The following is a 14322-nucleotide window of genomic DNA, read 5'->3' as shown; positions in this document are numbered from 1 at the left end:
ATGAGGTCAAATCCATGAGATTTACTAGGTCATTGATTTGTGAATGTGAATGACATTTTCACTTGGGGCAGTGGGTGTGGCTCAGTGTCTTCTGTGGGAAGTCAAACCATAGTCACCGTGTTACTGAAGCATGTTACCCCAGATACATGCTTGTAAACCTACACAGTAACCTCCATTCCTTCTTCCTTGCTCCCTTCCAGGATGTTGGTTTTTTTTGTTTGGTTTTTAACTTATTCCTGGGGCCAGAGCAGTGGGTATAAAGTTCAGATGGTCTCAGGGAAAACTGCAAAAACAACAGTTTTGAAAACAGCTGAAACGAGGTTGGTAGAGTCTTCTGGTGGCCACTTCCACATGCATCACAGAGGAGCTACTGACATGCATTGCTTCAGTCAATTGGTAAAGTTTATTTCATCAGTATAAGTAATTTAAAGCCATTTACTAATCTATAAATTTCAATGCATTAGAAATGACTACTGCAGCATTTCTGAGGTGTCACTGTCAATTGAATGTGGAAATGTTACTCTGTCTTGATGTTGGTATGAAATGCAACTGTCATGCCTTTTATTAAATGGAGCTGTTATCGGTGGTGACCATGACAGGGTTTCTTAAAAGCTTTCAGGAATTACTGTGATTGTGCCTTCACTGATTTTCTGAACATTAGTGATTGACTGGTTATTTCTAAGCATATGGAAATGAGGGACAGCCCATAGTATGTGTCACAGGAACTGAATAATTTCAGGTGCACAACACTACCTGCCAACTGCCCTTCACCAGAAATTCAGGAACATTCACAAGATAACTAGTGCAAAAAGCATCCAAAAATTACGCATTGCAGCAGGTCAATTTTCTTGAAATTTTAAACAGCCAGGATTTTTCTTTTAAAATTCATTTATAAAAATAAACCAGTTTGAGACTCAGGTACCAAACTGTGGTTAATTTCGTCACAATGGCCACGCTATAAAGTTATGGAAAATGTTGCTAAAACTGTATGAGATGTAGCTCTTTTCTACGGCCTCTCTATGGTCACGGTCTGTCAGTTTACCAAAACACACTTAGCTGCTTGACAAAATCTTAGTCTTCCTTTTCCCTCAAACATCCACAAAATTTTAATTCTTAAACATGTATTATAAAACATTCACCACAGAGAATGAAGGCCTGTTAGCAGCTCGGGGGACAGTGAGGCATAGTGCCTGGGCAGGCCCAGCATCTCGGAGAAGTGGTCACTGTGCGGTTCCTGGATGTTCTGCAATGGACACTCCGGGAGAAGGAGAATCATCAGCAAGGCCTTCTAGGTTTGTGCTGTGAGACAGTAGTCAACCTGGCCCGCCCCAGGGAGCCGGTGTGCCTAGGGCTTTGGAGCATTATGTACATGGATAGGAACACTGTCAAGTGGAATGCCAATATGACTTACTGCTGAGAACTGTGCCAACATCAACACTCTGTCAGACTGAATTCACACACAAGAAGGGCTCTGCCTTAGTCAGGAAATTATGTGAAGAACATTGAGGAACGAACTAAGGAAGTTTCTGGCTTCCCTATTCACACACACAAAATCAAGTTTTAGGCTTTCTGAGTGCAAATGAGCAACTGGCTGACCTGCCCTGTCCCGTCAACCCATGGGTATAAACAGAGCCTTGAGTCTGTGCCTCAGTGCAGCACAAACCTGACCTGCTGCAGATGGAGCCTGTCAAGGAAAACCTCTGCAGAGTCCTGCAGCACTACTGCACTGAGGCCGCCTCTGAAACAACAGCAAAGGGAAGGCACAGGGCTCAGATCTCATTGATAGTCCTTTCTGAGGGGCAGTACTCCGAGGGGCCCGCTGAGGACATGTAGAAAGACTGTGTCTTCCTTTTCAACCGGGCTCTTTTGTTGGCCAACACCAGGCTGCGCCGGCTTGAGCTGATGATTTCGGAAATGAACTTTTTGCAGTCTACACACACCTCCATTGTACTCCAATCCTCCATGAACTCTTTGGGAAACTGGAGTTCTTCATCTGATTTGTCCACTGATTTTGATTTTGAGGAAAACCTGCAGAGGAAAACTAAAACTATTTAGTATTCTTAATAGTTTTACGAAATATTAAGAATAGGTCAGAGAGCCTGGCAATGGTGGCACACCATTTATCCCAGCACTCGGAAGGCCTTGAGTTCAAGGCCAGCCTGGTCTACAGAGTGAGTTCCAGGACAGCCAAAGCTATATAGTGAGAGCCTGTCTCAAGAAAAGAAGAAAGAAGAAAAAGGAGGGAAGAGGAGGAAGAAAAAGGAAGACAAAGAAAAGAAATAACAACAGCAATAATACTGTGGGGTGGGGTGGAGTTGGAGCAATGGCTCAGGGTTTAAGAGCACTGGTTGCAATTAATAAATGGGACCTCCTGAAACTGAGAAGCTTCTGCAAGGCAAAGGAAACAGTCAATAAGACAAAACGACAGCCCACAGACTGGGAAAAGATATTCACCCACCCCACATCTGGCAGAGGGCTGATCTCCAAAATATACAAAGAACTCAAGAAGCTAGTCTCCAAAACACCAAACAATCCAATTAAAAATTGGGGTACAGAACTAAATAGACAATTCTCAATAGAGGAATCTAAAATGGCTGAAAGGCACAAAAGAAAGTGTTCAACATCCTTAGCCATCAGGGAAATGCAAATAAAAACAACTCTGAGATACCATCTTACTCCTGTCAGAATGGCCAAAATCAAAAACACCAATAACAGTTTATGCTGGAGAGGATGTAGAGAAAGGGGAATACTTTTCCACTGATGGTGGGAGTGCCAACTTGTACAGCCCCTGTGGAAATCAGTATGGCGACTCCTCAAGAAAATGGGAATGAGTCTACCACAAGATCCAGCAATTTCACTCCTGGGCATATACCCAAAAGAAGCACATTCATACAACAAGGACATCTGTTCAATGATGTTCACAGCAGCACTATTTGCAATAGCCAGAAACTGGAAGCAGCCTAGATGCCCCTCAACCGAAGAATGGATAGAGAAAATGTGGTACATTTACACAATGGAGTACTACTCAGCAGAAAAAAACAATGGAATCTTGAAATTTGCAGGAAAATGGATGGAACTAGAAGAAACCATTCTGAGCTAGGTAACCCAATCACAAAAAGACAAACATGATATGTACTCACTTTTATGTGGATTTTAGACATACAGTAAGGGATTACCAGCCTACAATCCACACTGCCAGAGAAACTAGTAAACAAGGAGGACCCTAAAAGAGACAAACTTTGTCCCCTGGAGAAGGGGAAAGGGTCATGATCCCCTGAGCAAATTGAGAGCATGGGAAGAGGGGGGAGGGAGCTATGAGAATGAGAAGGGAAGAAGAGGAAGGATGCAGAGGTCATGAGGGAGCAGAAGGGTTGAGTCAGGTGTAGATTAGAAGGGTATGTGATAGGTAGGGTTTTAGTTGGGGGGTGGTAGGGGAGGAAGGGAGGGAGAAGAGAACTGGGATTGTCATGTAATTCAATCTTGTTTGTAATTCAAATAAAAAAAACGATAAAAAAAATACTATCTTATTAAAAAAAAAAAAAAGAAAAAGAAAAAAGAGCACTGGTTGCTCTTCCTTAGGACCTCAATATAATTCTCAGAACCACAAGGCAGCTCACAACTACCCAAGACTCTAGATGCATGGGATCTGAAGCCCTTTTCCGGGGCACACAAGTGGTTGACAGACTTACATGCAAGGAAAGCACCCATATGCATAAAATACTGAAGTAATTAAAAAACAAAAGAAGTAATACTGGAGCTCGGGGATAGCTCAGCAGGTTAAAGCTCTTGCTCTGCAAATGTGAAGATAGGAGTGTTGATCCCAGCACCCTTGTAAAAGTCAAGCAGACATGGGGGTTTGCCTGTAATCTTAGTACTCAGGAGGCAGGCAGAGGACCCTGCAGCAGGTGGCCAATTAGAGGGAGTTCCAAGTTCAGATCCCGTCTCAGTATGAGATGAAGAGTGACTGAGGAAGAAACTGAATGTCAACTTCTGGCCTTTAAATGCACATTGTGTGCCCACACACATGCAAACACACACATAAACACTCAAAACCAAAAGAAAGCCAACAGCAAAACCCAATGCTGTGGCCAAGCAGCTGTTCAATGGTAGAATATTTACTCAGCATGTGAAAGCTCTGGGTTCAACCCTAGTACCACAACAAACAAACAAGAAACAAAGAAGATGAGATCACAGGAAATTTTCATCTCCTGTGGAATTTTTGGAAAATAGGGTGTCCAGGTATTTTCTTGATTACCACACATCATGGAACCTCTTCTTATGTTATCGAATATGCTCACTCATCCCTAACAATTGTTTGGCTAGATGGAGCCAGAGAGCTGAATTACAATCACAATCTTTTCAAGACTGAGGTAACTGGAGATCATGTAACTCAGATACTATGTCAATTAACTACTTCCCAAAAGAGAAAGCGAAAAGGAAGACACACAGTAGGTTCAAAGTCATTACTGAATGGAACAAATGTCCTGGTCAATTAATGGCTGTCCTGGACTTGTCCCTGTCCCATTGGTGCTTACCATAGACAGCCAAGTCCCAGGAGAGCAAGTAAGTCAAGGCTCAAGGCTTCATGGGTCCAGGTTATGTAGTTTGCATAAGGCTTTCTGACCCCAGGGTCCAAAGCCAGGGATCTCTTGGCCCTGCTAGAATGTGGCCTGAATGGACTTTCCCTTTCTGTTAAGGACAATACTGCCTTACCCTGTACTGAATGCAATGGTTTGAGACTCAATTCTTGGCATAAAGCTTTATTTCTGCTTTTATAATAATAAAACAAGTCACAGAATTAGTCACAGATGTTATAAACCCAAGTGTCAATAGATTTTATTTTAACTAGACAAGGAGGAAAGGAAGACTAGACTATACTGGAAAAACAAGGACAATGTTTTCTGTTGTTGTTTTAGAGATAGCATCTCAGGAAACATAGACTCCCCTCACTATATAGCTGAAGATGAAGATGAACTGATTTTTTTTTTTTTTTTTTTTTTTTTTTTTTTTGACACAGGGTTTCTCTGTGTAGCTTTGGAGTCTGTCCTGGAACTTGCTTTGTAGACTAGACTGGCCTCCAACTCACAGAGATCCGCCTGCCTCTGCCTCCTGAGTGCTAGGATTAAAAGCATGTACCACCCGGATTTTTTAAAAATATTTATTTATTTTTATTTTATGTGTATGAGTGTTTTGCCTCTGTGCACATGTGTAGTGCCTATACAGTCCAGAATAGAGCACCAGAACCCCAAGACCTGAAATTACAGTTGTGAGGCCTCAATGGCACTGAACTCAGGTCCTCTGTAAGAGTAGCAAATGCTCTTACTGAGCTACCTCTCCAGCCTCAATGACCTCCTAATCTTCTTGTCTCCCTCTCCCAACTGCTGCGATCACAGGCATGGCCCACCTAGCCTAAAAAATCAATTTTAAAGATGTCTTTTTAAAGGCATAAAAGTTATTTTAGAATATAATTAAAACAAAACTATGTTAAAGTATCTTTTAAGTAACTAGGTATTATCAATTGAAAAGCACCTTACAAGGAACTCTGAAGATTTGTGCAAGACTAAACTGTATTAAAACCAATGACCCAGCAACATACCCTGACCCAAACCCTACCCCCTGGCATGACCACCCCAGGCCCAAGTATTATTTCTTTAGAGGATGCTTTTGAAGATTCAGGTCCCTGCTCACCTGGCGATACTTCGAAGTGGCCGATGGTGAGCAGTGGAGGATTTTTCTGGCCTCGGACAACTTTCTCCCCTTTGCAAAGCAGAAGGTCCCAATGAGAAGATAGGTAGAGTGGAATATGGCTTGGAGGGCAGCCGCATCTGTTATGCCAAATAAAAGTGAGAATGAGCTCCAGGATGGGCAGGAGCAGTAAACAGATGCACTGGTGATGTCACTGAGTTAAGCTTACCTTTTTGCAACACTGTGAACACACCGGCCTGTGTACAAAACAAGAAATGTTACTTGGTGGAACACAATGGATGTAGGTGAAGCCAGGATTATAGAACTATGAGCTTCTTCAAACAATTGCAAACATTCTCTATCTTTCTGTCAGAATGTAGCAATACAAGTGCAGACTAAGAGACAATCTATAAAATTTAACTATTGTGTTGTTTCTTAAAAACAGGATGGACAACTGTGGTGGCTCATGCCTGTAACCCCAGTAGGAGGAAGCTGAGAGAGGGAGACTGCCATGAGCCTGAGGCCAACTTGAGTTTCAGAGAGAGTTCCAGGCCTACTTATACTACAGTGTGTCCTCATCTTATACACAGACAAACAAACAAACAAACAGGGTCTGGAGAGCCCACTAGTTAAGAGTACTTCCTGTTCTTCCAAAGGACCTGAATTCAGCTCCCTGCACCTTAGGGGGAGGCTCACAGTGGACTATGACTCCAGATCCAAGGGATTCATGCTTCCTGGCCTCTGTGGCACCTATACTCATGGAATTTCACTCACAGAGATACATGCACATAAATGAAAATAATAAAAAGCATTTTTTTTTTGAGACAGGGTCTTACTATGTAGGTTTGGCTGTTCTAGAACTTCCTGTGTAGACCAGGTTGGCCTTGAACTTACAGAGCACTTCCTACCTCTGCCTCCTGACTGCTAGGATTAAAGGCCTGTGCCATCACATTAACACTACCACCTAAAAATTAATCTTAAGCTTTAACAGTAACAACAAATCACAACATAGACTAACAAATAAAAAGGATCAACTTCTATTGGAATTTTATTAGTGTATCCAGGGGTCATATGATAGCCATGTTTTTGTTTTTTTTTTTTCCTGTTCAAGGATGACAGAGTCATTTTGCTTATGTAAAAGAAACAAACCAGGCACAGTGGTATAAGCCTGCAATCTCAGCATTTGGGAGGCAGAGCAGGAGGATTAGGAGCTGAAGATCACCCAAGGCTATGTAATAATGAGTTCCAGGCCAGCTGTCACATGAAACCTCCTCTCAACAACAATAAAAAGAAAAGAAAAAGAAGAAAGAAGTAATATGCAGAGTAACTTTTTTTTTCAGGTTCAACAGTAGTTCAACCCACTCTTGAAGAAACTACAGTGGTAAGACAGGCACAGAGCAAAGCCACAGAATGGGTCCTTTCTAATGCTACTCTCAAGTGACATGGAACAAAAGAGTAACTGGCATTTCTCTGTGGCTGTAAGAACTCTACAGGGATAAAAGCCTTACCTCTTACAGAACTGACAGGTGTAAGACCACGTGAAGAAGGAAAACCTCCGTGTTCGGCAACAGAAGCAGAGCTAAAAAATACAAAGTTAAAAGAGAAAGAGAAATGGGCCCAACCCTTCCTGGCTTCTGTGCTGGATCTACTTCCTGGTCATCTAGGGAATGTTGCAGATATGTCTGCAGACAGAAGACGATGACGAGAATCCAGAAACCCTACTTTTATGCTTTGCACTGACACATAACCCAGTTCTGTGTTTAATGACAGTTCTTCAGAAGTAACAATGATAACAGTGCTCAAGCATCTCATGGTCACAGGATCAATTCTGAGGAAAGCTAACTCCTGTTTCCCAGACATGCTTTCTTTTCTGATCCTTTGAAAGTACAACTCAAGTGCACATGGCTTTAGGAAGCCATATTCTATCTTTTTTTTTTTTTTTTTAATCTTTAAGGGTCCTTTTTAAACCTTTTATTAATGTTGGCAACAGAGAAAAAAAAAATCCCCTCTTGTGAATGAGAAGAACAGGGAATAGCCTAGAATATAAATACCTCACCATCTAAGACCCCTAAAGTCCTATATCACCTGGCTAGCATGCAGGCCTTTTAAGAGAAAATGCCTGTACAGTTCAATCCACTATTAAACAGTTCTACCTTTCCTTTTTTCAGGGCAGTGTAGACATCCTTATACTGTTGGTACTTTTCCAGCTCCGCTTTCACCAGGACCTGACGAATATGCATCACTTCCTCCACAGTGAGAGCCAGGCACTCCACTGGGTAGCAGAATTCCTCCTGAAATTCAAAGTGCCTAGTGAGTAAGGCGTGCCCGCCCTGCTCTGGGACTGCAGTGCTCCCTTAAGATCAGACACCTAGTTAGTAGCCTCAGAGGACAGGATTCCCATGATCACTGGGACAGAGCTGGCTCCCTCTGGGGACCACATCACTCTTAAGTACACCATAGAAAACAGGACCGTGATCGACTGAAATATTGCAGCCAATAAACCAAAGTTCCTCACATTTGATCAGGTATTTTTGCCTTTGGGAGAGCTATGTATCTATGGTTGAAATCTTGAGAAAACATGGTTATTCTAAACAAGTTTTGTGTCACAGATGATTCTGCAAATGTGTTGTGTGCTACACTCTACTAGAAATAAAGTAAATCTACAAGTTTGGTCCTGTTTTCAAAACTGGTTTGTGGTATCCAGAACAGCCAAGTGAAGGTGGTTAGTACTTTATACGGACAAGCATTACTGAGAGATCAGTTACATCAGCACACTTTCAAAACTCCCTGATGCTCAGAGTGGAACCGCAACAAGAAGCGGTAGCATGGACCGCTTACTTCCCAAGCTCATCTCTCCGGCCGCCCAGGTCTTTTCACCGACTGCTGGATGACATGCATGGAGACAGCCTCTCATGATAAATATTTATGTTGGCTTCTTATGTTAATGGCCTCCTTACAAACAGCTGTGAAAAATGTTGATGTAACTGATCTACTGAATAAGAGCCTTGAACCATCCGCTCTCCATCCGGTGCTGTTGATTGGTGGATCTAAGAGAAAGACAGAACGGCCCTGTACACTCAGGCCCTGCCAGGCTTCAAGGGGCCATTGTGGTGCATTGACACTGAAACTCAATGTTCTCAGCACACACATTACAATTCACTCCCACACGCCGCAGCACTGCTCCCAGGCATTCTGGAACCAAATAAGCCAAATGAGAAAGCACATGACCACAAGGGTAGGGTTTATGGAGTTTTAACATTCAGTTCTGTCTTTCAATCAGAAAGAAACAAAAATAAATCTAGGTTGCAAGTTTGACAAACATTAGCATTTACTAAAAAAACCTAGTTTGGCTCACTTTGCTTCAATTTAACACAGAATTGCTTACGCTAACTTAAAGGGCCGGTTTGCTTTAGCCGCTTTGGGAAGAATCCTGCAGCTGAGTTGTTAAGCAGCTTCTCAGCAGGTGGGGGCCAGGGTTTGCAGAAGGAGATTGCATCATTTGCTCTAAAATGCCCACAATGGGCATTCAGAAAGAGCCGCCATCACCCACTTTCCCTTTTAGTGGGAACACTTGCAGAGATTACAGGATTAGGCAGTGTGCTCAATATGTACTTACTTTGTTTTACCCGGAGAACAGAACAGTGTCATAGGGACAATGAGCCACCTTTGTGAAGGTTAGGCCGTTTAAGCGGGCTATTAAATTAGTGGTGCTGCCTGAACTCCGTCTTGTGATAAGTTTTCTTCTTCAATGTTTGTCGGAGAAGTTTTTCTAGCAGTATTTACTAAAAGGTGCCTGATAGCTAACTATGACAAAACTGCTAAACTGCAGCAAAATCCTGTACTAACAAATAAGCAAGCATTTGGATCCCCGGCTGTGAAGTATTGTCATGTGAGGAGAGACCACACACAAAACAAGCTACCAGCTGTGCTTCCCTCTCTGCAGTCTAAGTCACAAAACAGCTTACTTTGTCAAGATGCCTTCAACTTCCTGCTTTGAACCACTTATAAACACTGTAAGAAATCATGGAGTTTGCTTATTTTCTTATTCTTTTTAAAAAATTTCATGCAGACTGCCCCTAGTAAAAATAATTTCCATCAGGTAAAATGCTAATGTTTTAACTCTAGAGCTTGCCCAAGGACAACAAGACTTTAATGCAACACTGTGACTAGAATAGTTTTAATTGTTTTTCCATTTGACAATATTAATTCAAAATCTCTAAAGCCAAATCAAACTATAACACATCTTACACTCCAAGCCTGAGGAGCATCCTGGGTGCTGGGACAAGAGAGAGCCTTGCCCACCTGATCCTGTGTACCGTTTCCTGCCGTGGGTTCAGTGGGTTGGGTTATACCAGCCTGACTCCATCACCCTTGTTGCTCTATGTCCCAAAGTAACTCAAAATGGGGCCACACATGCCACAGCTGACTTATATACTTACAAGTCGAGTTTTACTGAATATTCTGGTTATATGTCTGTCTGTTTTAATGAGGGGCATGGGCCATGAGGCTCTGGACATAAGAGGACCACTTGTGGTTCTCTCCTTCCACAATGTGGAAGGATTGAACTCAGGCCATCAGGCATCAGGTTTGGTAGGCAACAAGTGCCTTAACACGCTGAGCCATCTTGCAGGCTTCCAGAATAGAGGTCTTTTACTTAATGACTTCAGTAAAAAAAGAAACTTAAGACACAACAGTAGCAGAAATTTATAAATTATCCAAAGGGAGGTCAATTTAAATAAAAAATGACTTACATTTAAACATTCATTTCTTTAAATTCAATTTTAAAACTGGAAGTGAATTTGTTTTTTGCTTAAAACAGTCTATGGACTTGTAGGTATTTCTGTTTGAGGTGTTCATAATACAATGTCAACACGTACTGGTAAGAGGAATTAAAGAGCCACCTATTTTGTCTAAGGGGCTGATCTAAAGTTAGGAGGGGAGTGATGGACACAAGATGGGACATAGAGATTTTGTGACAAATGACAGAATTAGGAACATGCTCGCTGCTCCTTATCTTTACATTCAGATGAGTAACAAAGAACCGAACTGCTGGGTCATCTATCTACCCAGGGCTTGTTTCATAACACAGACCCTTGAAGAGCCAGGTCCTTTCTGCTCTCTACCACCGGGGAAGGCGCAGGGGATTTAAGTTGGTCTTTCCAAAGAACTCAAATGATAGTAACATATATTATTATGTAAGGAAAAAAATCCCCAAAAATGATATAGTGAGAAAGTCAGAATGTTTTGAGTAACTATCAGTAAGAAGACGACTCACTTCTCTTTCTGGAGAAGCAGCACTCTGAGGGATGCACCTACACCTCTACAGGTGTGACAGGCTGTCCATCGTGGCCAAAATGGCTATTTGGCCATCAGGAAGCTGGTTTGCTAGCTGGGTGAGTGAATAAACCCTTCCCAAGGCTCCAACAGTGGGAGATCACTGGGGCCCTCCCACACAGGAGTCAGGAGGAAGCCATGCCCTGCTGACAGTGAGTCATTCCCAGACACAAACACCCACAGGCTTTCTAGCTGATGCTGCATTTAAGTTTGTTGTCCTTTCAGCTATTTTCTTTTCCAATGAGATCACAGCATCATCTATGCGTTCCTAAACATGATTGGAATCAGCGATCAAAAGCAAAGTGCCCATCTGAGCTGTTAATTCTTGCGGAGTGCAGTAGCTGAGGATCACTGTCAGAGACACAGAGAGTAAAGGATTCCCAGAACCAGCAGAAAGAGGCCAACCTTTGAGGGTTTCCACCTGCTGGTAAAAGCTCTCTCAAACAGATAATACATAGCCCCTGCAACCCCAAACATGGCTGCTTCAAAAGGATGAGAGCTCAGCAGAGAAGCTGTTTGTATGGTAGAGAAAAGTGGTCGGAAAGGCGTCCTTGGCCATACACTGGTTATCCTAGGAACCTGAACAATGGAAGGGAAAAAGAAAACAGCAGGGAAAGAAAAGGAGAAAATGCTGAACATGTGACCTACAAACAGCAATTACAGACTGTGAAAGAAAAACAAAACAAAGCAAAACAAAAAGCAACGTGTGGATGGCAATGGTCCATGCTGACATCCCATTCATTTTTGTAAGTCAGGAATCAACCACTAAGCCATGCCCTGAAGGTCACTCAGCAGAGACACTCAGGGCTGTAAGCACTGTGATTTTCCCAAACCAGACTGGTTGAGATGAAGGGTGGAGTTCCTGGCTCCCGAGCCTACAGTCCACCTGACCCGGTCCTGGGAAGGAAGGCCCTTAAAGACAACCGCTTTTCACTTGAATGGGCAATCAGCATCAGTAATTTGACCAAACAATGAAAAAGTATTTAAACATAGTAGTAAGATAAAATTAACAACAGCAAAATCATTCCTGCCATTTTCTTCTTTTCTATAGTGCAGTTAAAGTGTTCCATGACTATGCTTTTAAGAACATCATTTACTGAACTAGAGGACGTCACTGTCAGTGATTTCCACAAATTGACCAAGCTACTTGTAAGGGAGAAAAGCCACTGTGTGGAGGAGTCTTCTCTCAGCTGGTGCCCCTGTGCACTTGAAGGAGCTGCCCCCATGACCTCCTTCCCTGTCCTTTAACCTTCACTATCTGTGTGGGCCAGGGCCCCTGTCCCACTGCCTGTTCCCAAGAACGTCCCTTCTCAGTGAGTGCAATTAGTTTTCGTTTTTTTTTTTTTTTTTCCCCTCCTCCTCCACAAGGAGCTCACAGTCTGACCAAGTATACATCATAGTTAACCTTCACCAGCAAGCAGTCTTTGTGTGCCCTGCATGTGGCTGACCTCAAGGGTGACCTTCCACTTCTGATCTTCTTTGCTTTAGTGTCCCAAGTGGTGTACACATTAAAGGTATGCACCACCACAGCTAGCTGTGTATTTTGGTAAAGTAAAAATTTGTCCATACTAGCTAACAGGTTTTCAATTTTTAAATCTGAGCTTATTTTGCTGAGTTGCTTTACTGCTGGTAGGCCATTAACAAAGCTCCATTTCACCAAGGAGTAGTTTTTGTTTTTTTGCTGATTTTTCAAGACAAGGTTTCTCTGTAGCTTTGGAGCCTGTCCTGGAACTTGCTCTGTAGACCAGACTAGCCTCGAACTCACAGAGATTTGCCCATGCTGGGATTAAAGGCATGCGCCACCACTGCCCAGCCAGTCTCTGTCTTTGAAACAGGTTCTTATTCTGTAGCCCAGGTTGGTCTGGAACTCACTATGCCTCTCAGGCTGGCCTCGAACTTGTGGTGACCTTGTAAATATTAGCATTACCAAGCACACCACTACGTCAGACAAGAGCAGTGGCTCAGTGACTATGTAGGAATTAGAAAAATCTCACCAAAAAGTGGCCATTATCCCATTTTGGAATAGAGGTGACATGGAATGCCATATTCTTAAGCTCTGCTCACACAGTGGTCTATACTGACCACTGTGTCCCCTCCTCGAAGGAAGGACACCTGTTTGTTGCCTCATTTGAAACTCGTAGGACTCCTCACAGGTAAAGATGGAGCTGCAAGCATGTTCATGTGACTTTTATTCCTGAGTATGTGAAAGAAAACATTAGCTATTAGAGCAGTGGTTCTCTACCTTTCTAATGTATTCCTCTTGTTGTGGTGGCCCCCAACAACAAAATTATTTCATTGCTACTTCATAACTGTCATTTTACTACTGTTATGAATCATAATGTAAATATCTGATATGCAGGATATCAAATATATGTTGACTTCAAAGAGGTCATGACCCACAGGTTGAGAACTCTGCATTAGACTGTGGGTGGAATGCTGGTGGACCCCTTGCATCTTACTGTACTGTGGAAGCACGTAAGGGAAACCAAAAAGATCTCTGCAGACTTCTGCTGCTAGAGCAATAAACTTTTCTGCATGTGCTACCCCACTGTAAGGAGCTGTTAGCCACTGTTAATGCAGCTCTGGCCTGCATTATACACACTAAAAAACAAGGTAGAACTCTTCCTGTTCTGCTCAGACAAAGTAACCTTCAGTCAGATTATGCTGAGAACTTCTGACAATTTTAAGTGGATTAATATGCTCTAAGAGAAAGAAAGCATTTTGTTAAAGATAACTGGTCTTTTGAAAGCTTTTGAAAATGAGTACTCAAAGCAAAGACTGGTCAAGTGTAGCCAGAGCTCATTTTCTTTAGAAATTAAGCACACAGACATTAAATTCATGCTAACCTGTGAGGGAGAGCTTTCTTCTTTTTTATTCTGAAAACAAGCCTACTCTTCCTCCCTAGACATCTCTGTTCATCCTTTGGTACTTACAAGGGAGCGAGAGCTCTGCCTGGATGGTGGCAGAAACTGCCTCACGTTCGTAGGTGTTTCCTTTTCAATGGAATGGCGCCTCTGGGGTGGTTGCCTTCTCTCTGGCTGGGGTGTTGATGAGATGGGCAAGAATTTCGGAGGCTCTAAAGATTTAATCAAATAAATGAACTCTATTAAAATCTTAATGTAAATGAAATAAAAAATGTAAAAAAAGAAATCTTAGGTTCTGAATTTTCCAATAGATAACCTTTTGTACTATGTGACAACACTGTATTCAAGACTAAACACTTATTTCAGTGGAGAGTTATTTTAAGATGGCAGCTACATCTTAAAAGAGAAAAGAGAAAAGAGAGAGAGAACTGTTGCAAAA

At 42.4% G+C, this 14322-nt stretch overlaps 1 protein-coding gene across 3 annotated transcripts in view; it reads right to left on the bottom strand.

Moving 5' to 3' along the window:
- Positions 1 to 384: 384 nt before the first annotated feature.
- Positions 385 to 14322, bottom strand: part of Spire1 (spire type actin nucleation factor 1) — a 115862-nt gene continuing 101924 nt past the window's right edge. The window contains exons 11-17 of one of the 3 annotated variants that reach the window (XM_027402695.2): positions 13953 to 14095; positions 11425 to 11598; positions 7839 to 7976; positions 7194 to 7264; positions 5915 to 5942; positions 5689 to 5825; positions 385 to 2028 (exon numbers count right to left, since the gene is read on the bottom strand). In XM_027402695.2, the coding sequence (XP_027258496.1) occupies positions 1770 to 2028; positions 5689 to 5825; positions 5915 to 5942; positions 7194 to 7264; positions 7839 to 7976; positions 11425 to 11598; positions 13953 to 14095 (950 nt within the window). In that variant the 3' untranslated portion in view covers positions 385 to 1769. Of the gene's footprint in view, positions 2029 to 5184; positions 5410 to 5688; positions 5826 to 5914; positions 5943 to 7193; positions 7265 to 7838; positions 7977 to 11424; positions 11599 to 13952; positions 14096 to 14322 lie in introns of those variants that run through there. The other 2 variants (XM_027402697.2, XM_027402696.2) reach the window with 2 other exon arrangements.

The sequence above is a fragment of the Cricetulus griseus genome, chromosome 2, assembly GCF_003668045.3.
Source record: "Cricetulus griseus strain 17A/GY chromosome 2, alternate assembly CriGri-PICRH-1.0, whole genome shotgun sequence".
NCBI lineage: Eukaryota > Metazoa > Chordata > Mammalia > Rodentia > Cricetidae > Cricetulus > Cricetulus griseus.
The sequence above is the reverse complement of the archived record's forward strand: the minus strand, read 5'-3'. Positions and strand labels throughout refer to the sequence as shown.